The 16,918-nt window shown below is 45.0% G+C and overlaps 1 protein-coding gene across 1 annotated transcript in view; it reads left to right on the forward strand.

Moving 5' to 3' along the window:
- Dnah8 (dynein axonemal heavy chain 8) overlaps positions 1 to 16,918 on the forward strand; it is a 231,087-nt gene that overhangs the window by 116,698 nt on the left and 97,471 nt on the right. The window contains exons 59-68 of the mRNA XM_021221842.1: positions 92 to 284; positions 1,393 to 1,515; positions 3,009 to 3,139; positions 4,844 to 4,997; positions 7,040 to 7,204; positions 8,525 to 8,751; positions 10,701 to 10,819; positions 11,572 to 11,675; positions 12,716 to 12,892; positions 16,495 to 16,662. Coding sequence (XP_021077501.1) covers positions 92 to 284; positions 1,393 to 1,515; positions 3,009 to 3,139; positions 4,844 to 4,997; positions 7,040 to 7,204; positions 8,525 to 8,751; positions 10,701 to 10,819; positions 11,572 to 11,675; positions 12,716 to 12,892; positions 16,495 to 16,662 — 1,561 coding nt within the window. The remainder of the gene's footprint in view (positions 1 to 91; positions 285 to 1,392; positions 1,516 to 3,008; positions 3,140 to 4,843; positions 4,998 to 7,039; positions 7,205 to 8,524; positions 8,752 to 10,700; positions 10,820 to 11,571; positions 11,676 to 12,715; positions 12,893 to 16,494; positions 16,663 to 16,918) is intronic.

Raw genomic sequence — 16,918 nt, forward strand, 5'->3', positions numbered from 1 at the left:
CCCCTCTTCCCTCCTCTCCCCTCTCCCCTCCCTTTCCCCTTTCCTCCCCCTCCCCGTCTCTTCCCTTCTCCTTAGTGCCCTTTCCTTTCAGGTTTATAACTCCGGAAGATGAGCAGTGGTTCAACTCACAGCTCATTCGGGCGGTGGAAGAAAACATCAGTGCAGAGGTCGCATCCAGTATCCTCCCCGAACCGTACTTTGTGGATTTTCTCCGAGAAATGCCGGAGCCCACTGGCGATGAACCCGAAGACACTATGTTTGAAGTGCCCAAAATCTACGAATTGGTACTTACTTTCTAGAGGTTTTTGGGAACGAATTTTTTGTTTTTCCTTAGATGGGTGGGGAAGGGACTCATGAAGTCCTGTGTCAGCTAAGGAGCCATTGATAATTGATGGCTGCTGGAAGAGAGAGTCGCTTTTCTTCAGTGTCCTGAGAGGCACCTATGCTCTGGGAGATGGTCTAACACCCAGGCTTACACAGGCAGTATGGAATCTACTCAGTGGGTGTTAAATTGAGAGAGCTATAGACAGACAGACAGACAGATAGATAAGAGTACTGTGAAAGCTATATAGAATTCAAATGTCAAAGTTTCCAGATAAAGTTTTTATTGAAACTTAGTCATGTACACTAGTTATGCATTGTTTGCAGCTGCTTTGCAAAAGCACGATGGAGTGATCACAACAGGAGTTGTAAAATTTCCACAAAGCCTAAAATATTTGCTTATTTAACCATTTTAGAAGTTTGGCTAGCTTTTGCCAACCATCCCAAGGTAGAAAATGAAACTCAGAAAGTGTTTTGCTCAACATCTGTGGTTTCCTAGATAAAACACCGAGGACTAGTGTAAAACCTGAATGAATTAAATAGAGACGTGTCATTTTCCTACATTAATAGATCTGAGGCAGGAGGGGTGGCTCAGCAGTTAAAAGCACTTGCAGAGAACCTGGTTCAGTTCTCAGCACCCACACGGCAGCTGGCAATTCCCTCTAGCTCCAGTATCAGGGTATCTGACGCCCTCTACTGGCCTCCAATGGCATCTACATGCATATGGTGCACGCATGCCCATTCAGGAACACACAGAAAGAAAAAAATGGCAGAAAAGAGGCAAATTTCATGAAATGAAAACAGGATTCCAAGTGAATTTGGGGGAGGGGAGAAGACTGCACATCAACATAACCATAACTCACAGGTTAAGCAAAAGAACAGTCTGTAAACCCTGGTAGGCAAGGCTTGCTTCAGAGCAACAGGCCTGTAGATTCGGTCGCATAAACTGTAAAATTCCCACACATTTGCAAAAAGCTAAATTACTAAAGCACAGGCCAAAAACAAAGAAGAGATATTTCCTACCGCAACAACAGAAACATTGTGTCTTAAATATTTTTCCCTTTCCTGTAGGTACCATCCTTCGAATTCCTGAGCGAAAAGCTCCAGTTCTACCAGAGGCAGTTCAACGAGATCATCAGAGGGACATCTCTCGACCTGGTGTTTTTTAAAGATGCCATGACGCATCTCATCAAGGTTCTGTTGACTGGCTAGTTCCTGATGCTTGCGAGTTCTGTCAAAACTTAGTTCCGTGGGGGAATTTCCCTGGGAGTACCCATCCCACCAGAGAAGAGCAGCCATGGTTGACAGCTCCCTGGTTCTGAAAGCCGTGGATGACTGAGAATGCTCATGCGTCCACTAACACGGCAGCACGTGGTTTTCAAGGGCAGATGGATTTTGGGTCCAGAGCTTTTGGGGTTCTGATTCTGACTGCTCCCCATGCTCTGAGGAAGCCGGAATGGCCTGTGAAGAAATGCCCCTTCTCAGAATTTTGCTTTAATACTGTGTGTGCAGGTGTGGGTGGCCAAGCCCACAGAGGCCAGGAGAGGATGTTGGGTAGCCTGCTTTACCACACTATCTCATTTCCTTGAGACAGGGCCTCTCACTGATACTGGCTCTCTGGAAGCCAGTCATCTCCAGCAATCCTCCTGTCGTATCGCCAGGAGTGTGTGATCATCTCTGACTTTTTACATGGGTTCTGGGATTTGAACTCTGGTCCCTTTGATTGCATAGCAAAGATTTTTTTTTTTTTAAAAGACAGGTTTTTTTTCTGTATAGCCCTGGCTGTCCTGGAACTCACTCTGTAGACCAGGCTGGCCTTGAACTCAGAAATCTGTCTGCCTCTGCTTCCCAAGTGCCCAGCCACAGCATGGACTCTTAACTGCTGAGCCATCCCCACAGTCCTAACGTGGGGAGCTTGCTGCCTAGGGATAAAAAGACAAGGTTGAAGATGTGTACACACACACACACACACACACACACACACACACACACACAGAGCAATGAAATCAATGTTGAAGAAAATTAAAAATCAGTAACGACACTTGCACATAAACACACAGAAGTTACAAAGCTAAAGAGAATGAAAGCAGATGCAAATATAGGCAGGCCAAGAAGGGACTGAAGAGGCCACAACGACAGCTAGCTCAGTAGTTAAAAGCACTTGCTCTGCTTTTGCGGTAGACCTGAGTTCAGCTCCCAGCACCCATTTTGGGTAGCTCATAACCATCTGAAATTCCAGCTCCTGTGGATCCACTACCCTCTTCTGACCTCCAAGGATACCCCTGACACAATGTCACACACACACACACACACACACACACACACACTCACACACTCACACACACAAACACACACAAATACACACACACACCTACACATACATACACACACACTCACATATACACACGTATACACACACACATTCTCTCTCTCATACACAAACTTACACAAGCACACACTCCCATACACACATACACACATACACACACACACAGACAAATTGAAAAAAATGATTTAAATAAAACAATGTGATACATTCAAACAATAACAAGAACCCAAAATGTAGCATTATAAGGAAAGAGTCGATGTAGTCTGGAAACAGGCGGTCAGACTTTGGACCCGTGAGTGTAAGAATACATAAACATTTTCATCCGTTTTTCTGATAAACACTCCTCTTTCAAACACAGATATCTCGGATCATTCGAACCTCCTGTGGGAACGCATTGCTGGTGGGTGTTGGTGGCTCAGGAAAGCAGAGCCTCTCAAAACTGGCCTCTTTCATTGCTGGGTATCAGATATTTCAGATAACACTAACCAGGTGAGCTGGGATAAAACCTAGTGACATGCTATCCCGCAGTTAAATGTTTATGTTTGAAATCATGACACTTTGGTGTGTTGCTTTTCCTCAGAAGTTTTTGTGTGTGTGTGTGAGTGAATTTGTATTATTTATTTTGTGTGTATGTGTGTGTGGGGGGGGATGGGATAGAGGGGAAAAGCAGAGAATAACAATTATGGTATATGAGATTAAAAATTGAGAGAGCGTGAGGGAGGACATGGGAGGAGTGGGAAGAGGGAGCACAGGACTCATGTATGAAATCCTTAAACAGTTCAATAGCACAAACTGTGTTAAATAGAAATTAGTTAGAATATGTTAAATAGGGATCAGTTAAAAGCTTAAAAAAAAAATACCCAACAAACCTTAAAAGTCAGGGAGCTAGGGCTGGAGAGATGGCTCAGTGAGTGGTTAAAGAGCACTGACTGCTCTTCCAGAGGTCCTGAGTGCAATTCCCAGCAACCACATGGTGGCTCACAGCCATCTGTAATGGGATCTGATGCCCTCTTCTGGGGTGTCTGAAGACAGCAACAGTGTACTCACATACATAAAATAATAAATAAATCTTTAAAAAAAGAAAGTCAGGGAGCTAAACATCTTAAAAGACATACTCCTGGCTCCTCTTGAGATAACTGGAGAAGTGGCCACCACAGAGTCTGCCTCCCAGTGCCCGTGGCTAGGCAACAGCTGCCTCCTCAAATGGGACTGGCATTCTTTCCCTCCAGGAGAGACTCCTGCCCCAGCCCATCCTCCCTCTTCACGTGGCATTAGTAACTATCCCTTATCATCGGTGTATGCATTAGACACGGCACTTCAGCAAAGCTCTGTCTTTTATACATGGCGGCCACTGCCTGCAGTACTTACATCTAACTGGAAGCAGGGCGGAGAGAAGAAGCCCGGAGCCATCCCTTCTCTCCATCATGAACCCTCCCATTACAGTGTTTGCATTACTCACACCAAATTACATAATCTATCTGTAGGCTCTCTCAGTATCTAGCCACTTAGTGGGCTGTGTGCATGGCTGCATGCAATGTAATCTGTCACTAATTGTTATTCATAGTTTACGGCGGCTTCTCCACCCCCAAACCAAACTCACCCAGATCTCAGGTTAGGTTTAGATGTTAAATGGACATCCACTTGGATGTTATCTGTTGATCAGGATGGTGGGGTAGAGGGTTAATGTTAATTTTTCCCTTTGCCATTATTATTTCTGAATCACTTCCATTAAATTCTCCACTCTGTTCTCGAGATGTATATAACATATTTGTTTTGGATGGCAGCACTCAGTTCTTTATCTGAACTCCCTTTGTTTCCTGGAAGACACCATTACTCAGTACGTGTTACAGCCAGTGGAGATGTCTGCTCTAATTATCATGGCTTGTTACTATGTCTTGAGATAAACTGGGACCATGTATGTTAACCTCTTTTAAATTCAAGTGTGTGTGTGTGTGTGTGTGTGTGTGTGTGTGTGTGCCTACTTGTCAGTATGCACACCACATGTGTGCAGTGCCCACAGAGGCCAGAAGAGGGCACCAGGAACCCTGGAACTGGAGTTCTAGGCAGTTGTAAGGCACCCTGTGTAGAAGCTGGGACCCTGAGTCTTCTGCTCAAGCATCGAACTCTTACCACCGAGCCATATCGCCAACTCCATTGCAATCCTTGAAAAGTCACTTACGGCTTCTCTCCTAGGTCTTATAACGTGACCAACCTAATAGAAGACCTAAAGAACTTGTACAAAGTTGCTGGCGCCGAAGGCAAAGGCATCACCTTCATCTTTACAGACAATGAGATAAAAGATGAGGCGTTCCTGGAATACCTTAATAATTTGCTGTCTTCAGGGGAGGTGGGTCTGGGAGAGGGGTGGAAGCATGTAGTGGGAGTGTGTACGTGCATGCTTGTGTGCACGTGCATTGTGTGTGTGTGTGTGTGTGTGTGTGTGTGAGTGTGTGTGTACATGTGAGTGTGCATGTGTGCATATGTCCATACCCAGATGAATGTATGTGTGTGTATATATGTGTACATGTGTCAATTTGCATGTGGAGATTCTAGGACGGCCATGGCTGTCATTCCTCTTGGACACCATCCATCTTTTGTTTGTTTTAGGCAGGAGATATTCTCATGTGCCTGGGGCTCTGGCTAGCCAGTGAGCCCCAGCCAGAGAGCCAGGGGTCTGCTTGTCTTCTCCTGCCCAGGGCTGGAATTGCAAACATGTGGCCCTGTGCATGGCTTTTTACATAGGTGCAGGGGCTCGAACTCAGGGCCTCTGACCTTAGATTGTGTCACACTTGGCTTTTGTTATTTTTTGAAATATGTAAGTTCTGGAGACTGAATTTAGGTCTTTATGCTTGCCAGGCCAGAAATTTCCCAGCCAAACCATCCTCCCAGCCCCTAAACCCTAATTTTATTTGTGTAGGAAGAACAGGAAGTTTACAAAAGCAAGACTGTTTTGCATACATTCTTGACATGAGAAATGAGATTTAAGCACACACTGTGTAGTGGGTTATTTCATTTTATTTTTATATTTGTTCAAAATGAATACTGCCCATATATATGTATGTATATGTGTGTGGCCTATCTTTTATCTTAAGCTTGCTCCTATGCCTGGTTTTATTATTTGGCCTATTTTCCAGTTGGGAGTGCAGAGTGGCTGGGTGATTTTGTTTGTTGTAAGTGATGGGTTCTTGCATCGCTGGTTCCCATTGCCACCCACCTTCCTTTGATGCTTTGTTAGGAGGTCACCAGCCCTCCTGTCTGAGGAATGACAGTGAACTTGTCCTCTGACTTCCACACGCATGTGCATGCACATCAGTAACATAATCTGCATTCCCCCCACACATGCAAACACATAGTCAAACACATAGAGACATAGAGATTAGATAGATAGATAGATAGATAGATAGATAGATAGATAGATAGATAGATGGATTACAGGTAGCCTTTAGGAACCAACATCCAAGTGTCCTGTGCTTTCACTGAGGGGCCATCTACAGCATGCTTTCCATTCAGGAAGAGGTGCTGACGTGTATACACCAAGTTGTTTACACCATGCTCCTACTCAGGGAATCCTGTGTGGGATTTGGAGCTGGACGATCATGTTAGAGCTATCCACAACTGTCCAGACTCCCCGAAGAAAAACAGGCCTTTACCATGTATCAGCAGTTTATCTGCGGGTGGGGGGGGGATCTTATTAATTAGTAATGGAGGAGATAGCCCCAAAGCCAAGTTCCTAGATCCCAGCCAGTGGGAAGCTCGCCAAACATGGCCTTCTCCAGGTCAGGAGCACCGCTCTTGACTCTAGCCAGCAGAGCAGCAAGTGCTCCTGCCTGATGGGAGGAACCAGAGCTAAGCAAACTGTCTTGATAGTCATGTTGGGAAGAGCAGCCAATCACTGGACACGTGGAAGTATTGGCTGGAGGGGTGGAAGGGGCCATTCTTAGGCCCCTTCATCAGGGGCCTTCATCTTAGCTTCTTCATCAGGGGAACATGAATTGCTCTTGATTACCATGCACAAAAGAATTGCGCCCTTGATAATGTCTGGCAAACTTGGAATGTGGTTGAGGAGCAGAGAAGAGAGTACTGATGGTGATGGTGGTGGTGGTGGTGGTGGTGGTGGTGGTGTGTGTGTGTGTATGAGAGGGAGAGACAGAGACAGAGAGACAGACAGAGAGAGAGAGATAGACAGAGAGACAGACAGAGACAGAGAGATAGACAGAGAGAGACAGAGACAGAGAGACAGAGAGACAGACAGAGACAGAGAGACAGACAGAGAGAGACAGAGACAGATGGGGAGAAGGAGAGAGGGTTTACAGAAGCACAGTAGTGAGGTCACAGTGGGAATGAGTTAAAGCATGCACCATGTTTTCCTTTCTTGTGTGCTCCTCAAAGATCTCCAATTTATTTGCCCGAGATGAGATGGATGAAATCACCCAAGGCCTGATTTCGGTGATGAAAAGGGAGCTGCCTCGACACCCTCCCACCTTTGACAACCTGTATGAATACTTCATCACCAGATCCAGGAAGAACTTACATGTTGTTCTCTGCTTCTCCCCAGTGAGTCTCCATTCCTTGTGTGGCAGGGTCATACACCTGAGAGGTGACCTTCTTAGATCACATACTTGACCAGAAACAAACCTTTCTTTCATGAGACTAAAATGAACTTTTTCCTAGTACAATGGATCCGTGGACCCATATCGCTTCACTGGTGTGGCCACTTAAGAATATATGAGTTATTTGAGGTTGCTGCATAGTTTACCAGTTCATGAATCATCAAGATACGTTATTATTTGAATTGTGAAGACTTTGGTAATACGATCCAGCCTATCTATATTTCCAATATGGACATGACATCTTCTTGATGGGGTTCCGACTTTGACTATCTCTAGCTCACTGTGCTGGCCAATCTTGCAGACTCTTTTCCAGTGTTCACTGACCATGTGTAGCCAGTGGCTACCATGCTAGGCAGCACTGCGGGAAAGCATACATGTAAGATATCTACATACTTGTGGAATGTTCCACTGCATAGCTCTACTCTGCTCTAGAGCGTCTTTTTCCCCTGTAGAGTAGTAACACGGTCCAATGGTCAGAACTCTTCTTTATAACCAGTTACTGGACATGTGAAGGTCAGATAAGCCCCAAGGCGTCTCCAAGAGGCCAGGCATGGCCACCGGTACTCCATAGGCCAACTGCAGAGACAAATTAATAGTGAAAAACAGAAAAGGGAAGCTTATTCAGTGTGGTCACATTGAAAGGAAGAACCAGGGGGTCCAGTGTTATGTCCCTTCACTGCCCCAAGTCCATGTGTCCTTCCAGGCCCTGTCATGAAGTTTGAGTTTAAATAGAAGGCAAGAGCTCTGCGTAGCTAAACAGTCCTCTCAAGGTGTCGCCCTGCCCATGCTTGCTCCAGTCTTTCTTGTAAGGTCGTCTGTCAAATTGTCAAGGTTGTGTGAGAGCTCGCCAAAGGGAGATTTAGGAAACCCTCCTTCTCCCCAAGACTGTGACATCTGTACTCACCCCAGTGTCCATGCAACCCCTGCTCAATCCTCTTGCCAAGGCTTCTCATGTGAGCTTGTTACTTTCCTCTTAGAAGGCTGTTCCTAGACTTGAGCCCAATATGGCTGCCATTTTCCCAGGACTGGAACCCAATATGACAGCCATTTCTCCAGGACACCTAAACACTGACTAGGCACACTGCCACAGCCCCAAGGTGGTTTCTCTCTCTCTCTCTCTCTCTCTCTCTCTCTCTCTCTCTCTCTCTCTCTCTCTCTAAGTTTGCAGCATCTCACTGCTGACCCAGGTAGTGGATACCTCCCCTCCTCCAGCCGACCCTACTTCCTCTGTGTTCCTCATGTCTTCTAACCTTGTTCTCCACAGGTTGGTGAGAAGTTCCGGGCCCGCTCCCTCAAATTCCCTGGCTTGATTTCAGGGTGCACCATGGACTGGTTCAGTCGCTGGCCCAAGGAGGCTCTAATCGCTGTGGCCTCATACTTCCTGTTAGATTATAACATTGTCTGCTCCATTGAGACTAAGAAGCATGTTGTAGAAACTATGGGGCTCTTTCATGACATGGTTTCTGAAAGCTGCGAGAATTACTTCCAAAGGTACGTGAGCTTGGTAGCTGTGAGAATTATTTCCAAGGGGAAGTGAGGTTGCATAAGATTGGTAGCTGCTAGAACTGGAACCGTGAAGCTCTCTCCAAAGAGAAATTAAACGTTGCGAAGACTGACCATGCAGGGCCAGGCACATCCCATTTTTCTTGCATTGATTTTCTAGTGATTAAATAATGAAAAGATGCCAGACAAATGAGTTTTAAAAATTAACTAGGGGCCATGCTTTTAAATACCTCTTTAACCCTCTAGGATTCCAAGTAGCAGATGCTTAATGAATCACTGTTTCATTTGCTTAATTTTGTTTTGAGAATGACCTAAATAATTCCTTATGAACAGTTTAAAATGAGCCTCTCATCCCAATGCATTATTTATTATGATTAAGGAAGGGCACTGTTTTTAAGTTTCTTTATTGCCTTATGTCGAGAGAACAGTTAGGTTTGGCATTTGCATAGCCGAGTCTTATCAAAGCTTTTTTGACAATTAATTATGAAACAGGACTTTAATTGGGTGCAGGATAACCACTCAGGGAGAACAGTCATGGTGTGCTCATTGTGAGCAAGCTGCCCACAATGATCAAAACAAAACTGTAGAGTTTTCTTGCCCCAGAATGCATGGGAGCTGATGAGCAAGACTGGCAGGTAGGACTAAAGCAGGGTCTTCTGGGGGCCCCCAGAACAGAGAGCTCCCTGCTGGGGCCCCCAGAATAGAGAGCTCCCTGCTGGGGCCCCCAGAACAGAGAGCTCCCTGCTGGGGCCTCCAGAACAGAGAGCTCCCTGCTGGGGCCTCCAGAACAGAGAGCTCCCTGCTGGGGCCTCCAGAATAGAGGGCTCCCTGCTTGAGTTGAGTGGATAGGTTTTGTGAGGTACAGAATCTTCCTGAAAACCTATGCTTGTTTTTCTATGCAGATCTTGGTAATACCAGGAGTTTTAAGGGATGCCCATGCCTTGAAGTGTTTGCTTAAGCTGTCCTCTTCTTTTTGTTAGTACCATGCCCAGACCACCCCTCTTAACCTCTTTACCTGATTCTAGGCTTTTCTCAGACTGTCTGGAAATTAGTGAGTGAGAATCCTCACAATTAGGCAGATGTTATTTCTTCTGCCTCTTATCAATCATCTGGCAAGATTAATTTCCTTTTCCTTTCATATAACCACAACATATATTTCTTGAATTTTTTATTGAAAAATTTGCTACATCTTTTAAGCTTTTCCCATTCCTTTATACCAAAGAATGATTTTTTTTCTTTTTACAAAATGATTTTACAAAGTGAACATTTTCACAAAATGCTGTAGTTATGGTTACATATATGTCCACATTTCAAACAAGCAAGCAAAAGACAAAAACAAAACAATCAAAAGGAGCTTTGAAAATGTTAAAATGCCTCCGAACTCCAAAGGTGAGTCATGAGGTCAAAAATGGCAAGGGATTATAGAGTCCAGGGAGACTCCAGAGTCTAGTCCTCACTCTCTTCTATGTGAAATTACCTTTCGTTTATTTCTGTGGTCACAATGAGGACTGAAGCGTAAAGCCCATGGTGAGTGTGGCTGTTTGGAGTTCAAGGCCATTTCAGCTCGACAGGGGAGAGACTGGTCTTGTGCTGAGCAACAAATAACAGCCAAGCAGAAATAAATTATGGAGTCCATTGGCATAAGCCCCGCTGTTCCTCCTTTCTGTCCAGAAACTTGTTGTTGACAGAGCAAGCTCATGTATGACAATTTATTTGACCTTCACAGTCCTGATGGAGTGACAGACATCCTCTCAGCTTTCCATATATGGAAACAGCCTTGAGGGCAAAGCAACAGATAGATATGTTCTGTGCTTTCCCATGGCCTTCTGGGACGCCAGGTACCACCCACTGGCTTTCACAGTGGAAGCAGTATAAAGGGCACTTCACAGAAGGACACTGGAGTGACTGAAGAGACGATTTTTATATTCCATTTTCAGATACCGCCGAAGAGCCCACGTGACTCCCAAATCATATCTTTCATTTATAAATGGTTATAAAACCATCTACACTGAAAAGGTGAAATATATCAATGAACAAGCGGAACGGATGAATATCGGTAAGAGGAATGGCCAGTTTTGTCTTTTTCAGGGTGTGTTTGATGGTAATCCCAATGTTTTATTGAATGGGTATCATTGTATTTGAAAATCACTCTGCACTCTGTTTTTGTTTTTGATTAAAAAATATGTATATGTGTATGTGACTGTGTGTGGATATGTGACTGTGTATATGTGACTGTGTGTGAACATGTAACTGTGTGTATGTGACTGTGTGTGAATATATGACTGTGTGTGAATATGATATATGTTGTCCAGGATGGCATGAACTCTGGAGTGTTTGTCCAATAAATATTCATTTAATTATTAAAAGTAGGCCATGTTGACAAATGCCATTTGACCTGGTAAAATGACTGGGCAGTTGCAAACAGGACCCCTTCCTTTTAGCCCTGGGTTCTCTGTGTCAGGCATGAGTCTTAGTCTTCGAATGCTGCTTGCTGACAAGGAGAAGCCATCTTGTGGAAAAAGCAAAACCAGAAATAAATGAAGTAAAACTGGGGCTGGAGAGATGACTCAGTGGGTGAGGTGTGTGTTGCATAAGATGAGGACCCAAGTTCAGATCCCCAGCAACCACGTGAAAAGCTGGGCATGCTAAGAATACTGATTTGCTCTGTCCTAAAGACAGGTGTATTTCTGTCCATGGTGAGCTATGTTGTGTTTGGTACGTATGCCACACGTGGGCCTTCCTCAGACATAGCGAGTACATACCTGATACCCATAATCAGCAAGGGTGTGCCCGTGTGTGTTCTTAAAGGTCTCGACAAGCTGATGGAGGCGAGCGAATCTGTGGCTAAGCTCTCTCAGGACCTCGCGGTGAAGGAGAAGGAACTGGCTGTGGCTTCCATTAAAGCGGACGAAGTGAGTTGGCACCCACCCTGTCATGACCCACAAGAAACACTTCCCATCACCTTAAAAGCATTTTTAAAATATTGTTATGCAATTCTCAAATAATCAATTAAGAATTACTTATAAAAACCATTATTTTAAGACTTTATTAAAAAATAAATAAATGGGACATAAGCCTGCAGACTGTGTGGTAAGCCCATTAGCCTGGACTGTTTAACCTACACAGAAACAAGGACATCCTCTACCTGGTCTAGAACATTCCTTTTTCTCTGTCTACCTAAGTTCTTGCTGTCACTTAACTGCCTGCGCACTTTCTCCTTAACCATATATTAAATCTTTTCTTTAAGGTCTTTTCATATTCTAAGTTTCTCTTGGTTTATAGAGACGGGGTTTCAGTGCTGGCTGTCCTAGAACTTACTCTGAAGACCAGGCTGGCTTTGAACTTGGAGATCCTCCTGCCTCTGCTTCCTGAGTATTGGGATTAAAGTTGCCCAGTGAATTGTTTCAATTATCTAGATGCTCATAGACTGGAAACACTGTTTTAACGGAGGTTTGCATTTGTTCATATATACTCAAAGCTCAAGGACAGCTTATGAGATGGGGTATTGCAAGGTACCCCTCAGAAACTATTTTAAAGATTTCTTTTTTAACTATGTGTATATATATATATATATATATATATATATATATATATATATATATATACACACACACACAGCACATCCACAGCACATAGTACCCATGGAGCATGGAGGCCAGAAGAGGGCGTCTGACATCTTAGAGCTGAGGTTACAGATGCTTGTGAGCCCCTGGTGTGGGTACGTGGGGACTGGATTCAGGTCCTTTGGAAGGGCAGTCAGTGCTCCCAACTGTTGAGCCATCTCTCCAGCCCCCCTCAAAGTAACTAATAACACACATTACAATGTAGGTGACTTACATGGAGATCTTTGCTCTTAGTTTCTTGTTTTGTACTCTACTAAATAAAATGTTTCGAAGACCCAAACCCATACGTTTCGCTCTAAAGGATTTGGCTTGCTCTCTGAATTTACCAGGTCCTGGCAGAGGTCACAGTGAGTGCCCAGGCTTCAGCCAAAGTGAAAAACGAAGTCCAGGAGGTGAAAGATAAAGCTCAGAAAATTGTGGACGAAATCGACAGCGAGAAGGTAAAAGCGGAGACTAAGCTGGAGGCCGCCAAACCTGCCCTGGAAGAAGCCGAAGCAGCCCTGAATGTGAGCCCTCTCTCTTGTGCGCGCTCTGTCTGTCTGTCTGTCTGTCTGTTTCTCTCTGTCTCTGTCTCTCTCCCATCACCCTCCCTCCCCCCTCTCTCTGTACAAATCACCTGGTGCCAGGTTGCGTTATGTGGAATTAACCCTGGATCTTTGTAGTCGTTCTTGACCCCGTGTATAACTTCTAATGCAGCCTGGAGACAGATGTTGGCTCCGTTTCCTCAGCAACAGGACTCTAGTGTGCTCGCTCGCTCGCTCGCTCCTTGTCACCTCTTACTTTCTTTCCTGAACCAGCCTTCAGTGAGAGCCAGAACCAGAGCCTGCGGCCAGTGGCCTGGGGATGGCCAATCTTTTGACATTGAGACACAACACTGTCAGCTCCAGATGTGCTGGGCTGCACTCAAAGCCATCCTGGGACACATGTGGCTGGGGACCCTGGGATTGGACATGCCTTTGGAGAGATAGATAACATGATAGATTCAGATAACATGGGCAGCCTTATTGTAGCTGCTTGCCCCTTTAAGACGCTGTTGTGAATTTTCACCTCTCTATGGATAAAGTTCCAGACTGGGTGTCCATGGCTTTGAGGCCAGAAGGGCACAGTTTTTATCCTCTTCTCCCACGCTCGCTCTCCCTCCCCACTTTTCTTCTCCTGTCATTGTGTTTTCTTTCAAAAGAGGGAGTGGTCTTACTATGTCGCCCAGGCTAGCCTCAGCCATCCTTCTGCCTTAGCCTACCAAGCAACAAACTGTGTGTGTGCACAATTTGTTATGTATGTATTATAGTTATACATACATATGTATATTATGTACATGTTTATCTTTGTTCACATGTACACATTTATGTATATATTATATATGTATCTATTATATTTATACATGCATATATATTATGCATGTATATATTTATGTTTATATATGTGTACATATGTATCTGTCTGTCTGTCTATCCATCTGTCTATCTCTGAGATTCTGTTGCTGACAGGTAACCTGACTCCACTCCTATCCATGTCTTGAACTTTGCCCTCGCTGTTCCTTTGCTACCTACAGTGTGACTCTCCCATACAGAAGCACCTTGAGGTTCCGGAAGAATCATGGCTTCTTATATTTGCATGTACCTAAGTGGGTTGCTGAACCTGCTCTTGCCAGGACTGCTTTTCCTAACCTTCGCTGCCTGATCACAGTCACCTTTAGAATCTGGGCCCAGTCCTCACCCCTCTGTTCTTCTGAGCTCCTCTCTACCCTCCCATCCCCCTAAGCTTCGGTCCTCACAGGACTCTTACTTTAAAGTAGCTGTATTTCCTCTGCCTCCCTTGGGAGGCTGTGAAGGCAAGGCTCTTTCTGTTTGCTTTGCTTTATATAGGAGAATGCCTATAGCTGCTAAATAAATGGATAAATTATGGCAATCACTTAGTTCCATGTCCAGGATGCACACCCCCCCTACTCCCTTTATGGGTCTGTGTGAAAGAAGCAGGTGGATCTTGAGACATTTTCCTCATCTGTGTGCCCCTTGTCTTCCTGGGCTTCCATGTCAGGTGCATTGGTTCATTTTCTATTGCTGTGATAAAGCACCATGACCAGTGGTATAAGAGAGAGAGTTTAACTGGGTTTCCAGTTCCAGAGGGTCAAGAGTTTATGCTGGTGGAGCAAGGCATTGTGGGAGGCAGCTGGAGCTGCAGCTGAGATCTCACACAGCAGACCACAAACAAGAAACAGAGAGCACACTGGGAATGGTGTGAGTCTTTTGAAACCTAAAAGCCCACACCCAGGAACACACCTCCTCCCTCAAGACCACACCTTCAAATCCTTCCCAAACCAACTGGGGACCAAGCATTCAAACATGAGAGCCTATAGGATCCGCTCTCATCCAAACCACCATAGTGACAATGTCAATTAAATCCAGCTCACAGCTCCTAACCATATTTTCATAAGCCTTATACTGTAATAACTCCTCTTGTTTCTATGGAGTTTCTCCCCCGTCCAGAGGCAAGATAGCTCTAAAAGTGAAAACTAAAAATTAAGATTTCTGATATTCAAGGCTTTGTCTCTTTTTTTTCAGAATGTGCGTGTGTGCGTGCGTGCGTGCGTGCGCGTGTGCGTGTGTGCGTGCGTGCGTGCGTGTGTGTGCGTGTGTGTGTGTGTGTGTGTGTGTGTGTGTGTGTGTTGTATTCATGTCTTAGTCAGGGTTTCCATTCCTGCACAAACCATAATGACCAAGAGGCAAGTTGGGGAGGAAAGGGTTTATTCAGCTTACACTTCCACACTGCTGTTCATCACCAAAGGAAGTCAGGACTGGAACTCACATAGGGCAGGAACTTGGAGGCAGGAGTGGATGCAGAAGCCATGGAGGGGTGCTGCTTACTGGCTTGCTTCCCCTGCCTTGCTCAGCTTGCTCTCTTATAGAACCCAGGACCACCAGCCCAGGGATGGCACCACCCACAATGGGCCCTCCTACCCTAGATCACTAATTGAGAAAATGCCTTACAGCTGGATCTCATGGAGGAATTTCCTCAAGGGAGGCTCCGTTCTCTGTGATAACTCCAGCTTGTGTCACGTTGACACACAAAACCCAGCCAGTACAATGCACATGTACATTTCTGTGTATACATACATATGCATGCATATGTCTGTGCAGATATACATGCACATGTGTATGGAGACCAGAATTTGACATCAAATGTCATGCTCTGTCACTCTCTTATATTTTTTTGAGACAGGGTCTCCCAATGACCCTGGAGCTGATTCAGTTATGTTAGCTAGCCAACAGCCCCCTGGGATCCCCCCTGTCTTTGTCTCCCAGTGCTAGGATTATAGGCACAGGCAGCCACACTTGGCTTTTAATGTGGTTACTTAGGATTAAGGCCTCGTGCTTGGTATAGAAGTCACTTCACCAACGGAGCCATCTCCCCATCCCTGTCACCCCTCTTAACATCTGTACACTGCTTTGACGATGCAAGCTGTCTGTTCCACAGTGAGATCTAGCAAAGGTCTGGGCAGTGGGTCACATGTGACAGTGATACTTTAAGTCAGTCAAGTGAAGGTATCATGGAACAGGAGTAAAGTCAAATAAACATAAATCTGAACCTAACCATGAAGGCGCCATGTCTTAGGTTAGGGTTTTACTGCTGAGAACAGACACCATGACCAAGGCAAGTCTTATAAAGGACAACATTGAACTGGGGCTGGCTTAGAGGTTCAGAGGTTCAGTCCATTATCATCAAGGCGGGAACCTGGCAGCATCCAGGAAGGCATGGTACAGGAGGAACTGAAAATTCTACATCTTCATCTGGAGGCTGCTAGCAGAAAACTGGTTTCCAGGCAGCTAGGAAGAGGGTCTTAAGCCCACACCCACAGTAACACACCTACTCCAACAAGGCCATACCTCCTAATAGTGCCATTTCCTGGGCCAAGCATATACAAACCATCACAAGCCATTATGCAGAAACCATAGGATTTGATTCCCCTGAGGAGCTGGTGACAGGAATTGGATGGTGAAATACATTTTGTTTTCTGCTTTAGTCATTTAAAGGTAATAGGTTTCCATACATAAGTCTACTAATGCCATTCAGGAAAAAAATTTATATTGATTCCTACTCCCATCTACAGACCATCAAACCAAATGACATTGCCACAGTCAGGAAGCTTGCCAAACCACCACATCTCATTATGAGAATCATGGACTGTGTCCTGCTGCTGTTCCAAAAGAAAATCGACCCTGTTACCATGGACCCAGAAAAGCCCTGCTGCAAGCCATCATGGGGAGAGTCGTTAAAGGTAGGAAAAATAACTTCTTGTGAGGCACATCAGGTATCTTAGGACACAAAGAATCAGTCAGACTAGTAGAACTCACTGGTTGATCACCAACTGCCATGTATACATTTATTTTGGTTCATTGTTTTGTTTTCGGGCCTTGGTCGATTGGTAGCAGGCAGGCAGGCATGGTGCCTGAGCAGCAGCAGAGAGCTCACATCTGGAGACACAGCCACAAGGCAGAGACTAATTGAGAATGATGTATACTTCTGAAACCTCA

This window comes from Mus pahari, chromosome 21 (genome assembly GCF_900095145.1).
Source record: "Mus pahari chromosome 21, PAHARI_EIJ_v1.1, whole genome shotgun sequence".
Classification (NCBI taxonomy): Eukaryota; Metazoa; Chordata; class Mammalia; order Rodentia; family Muridae; genus Mus; species Mus pahari.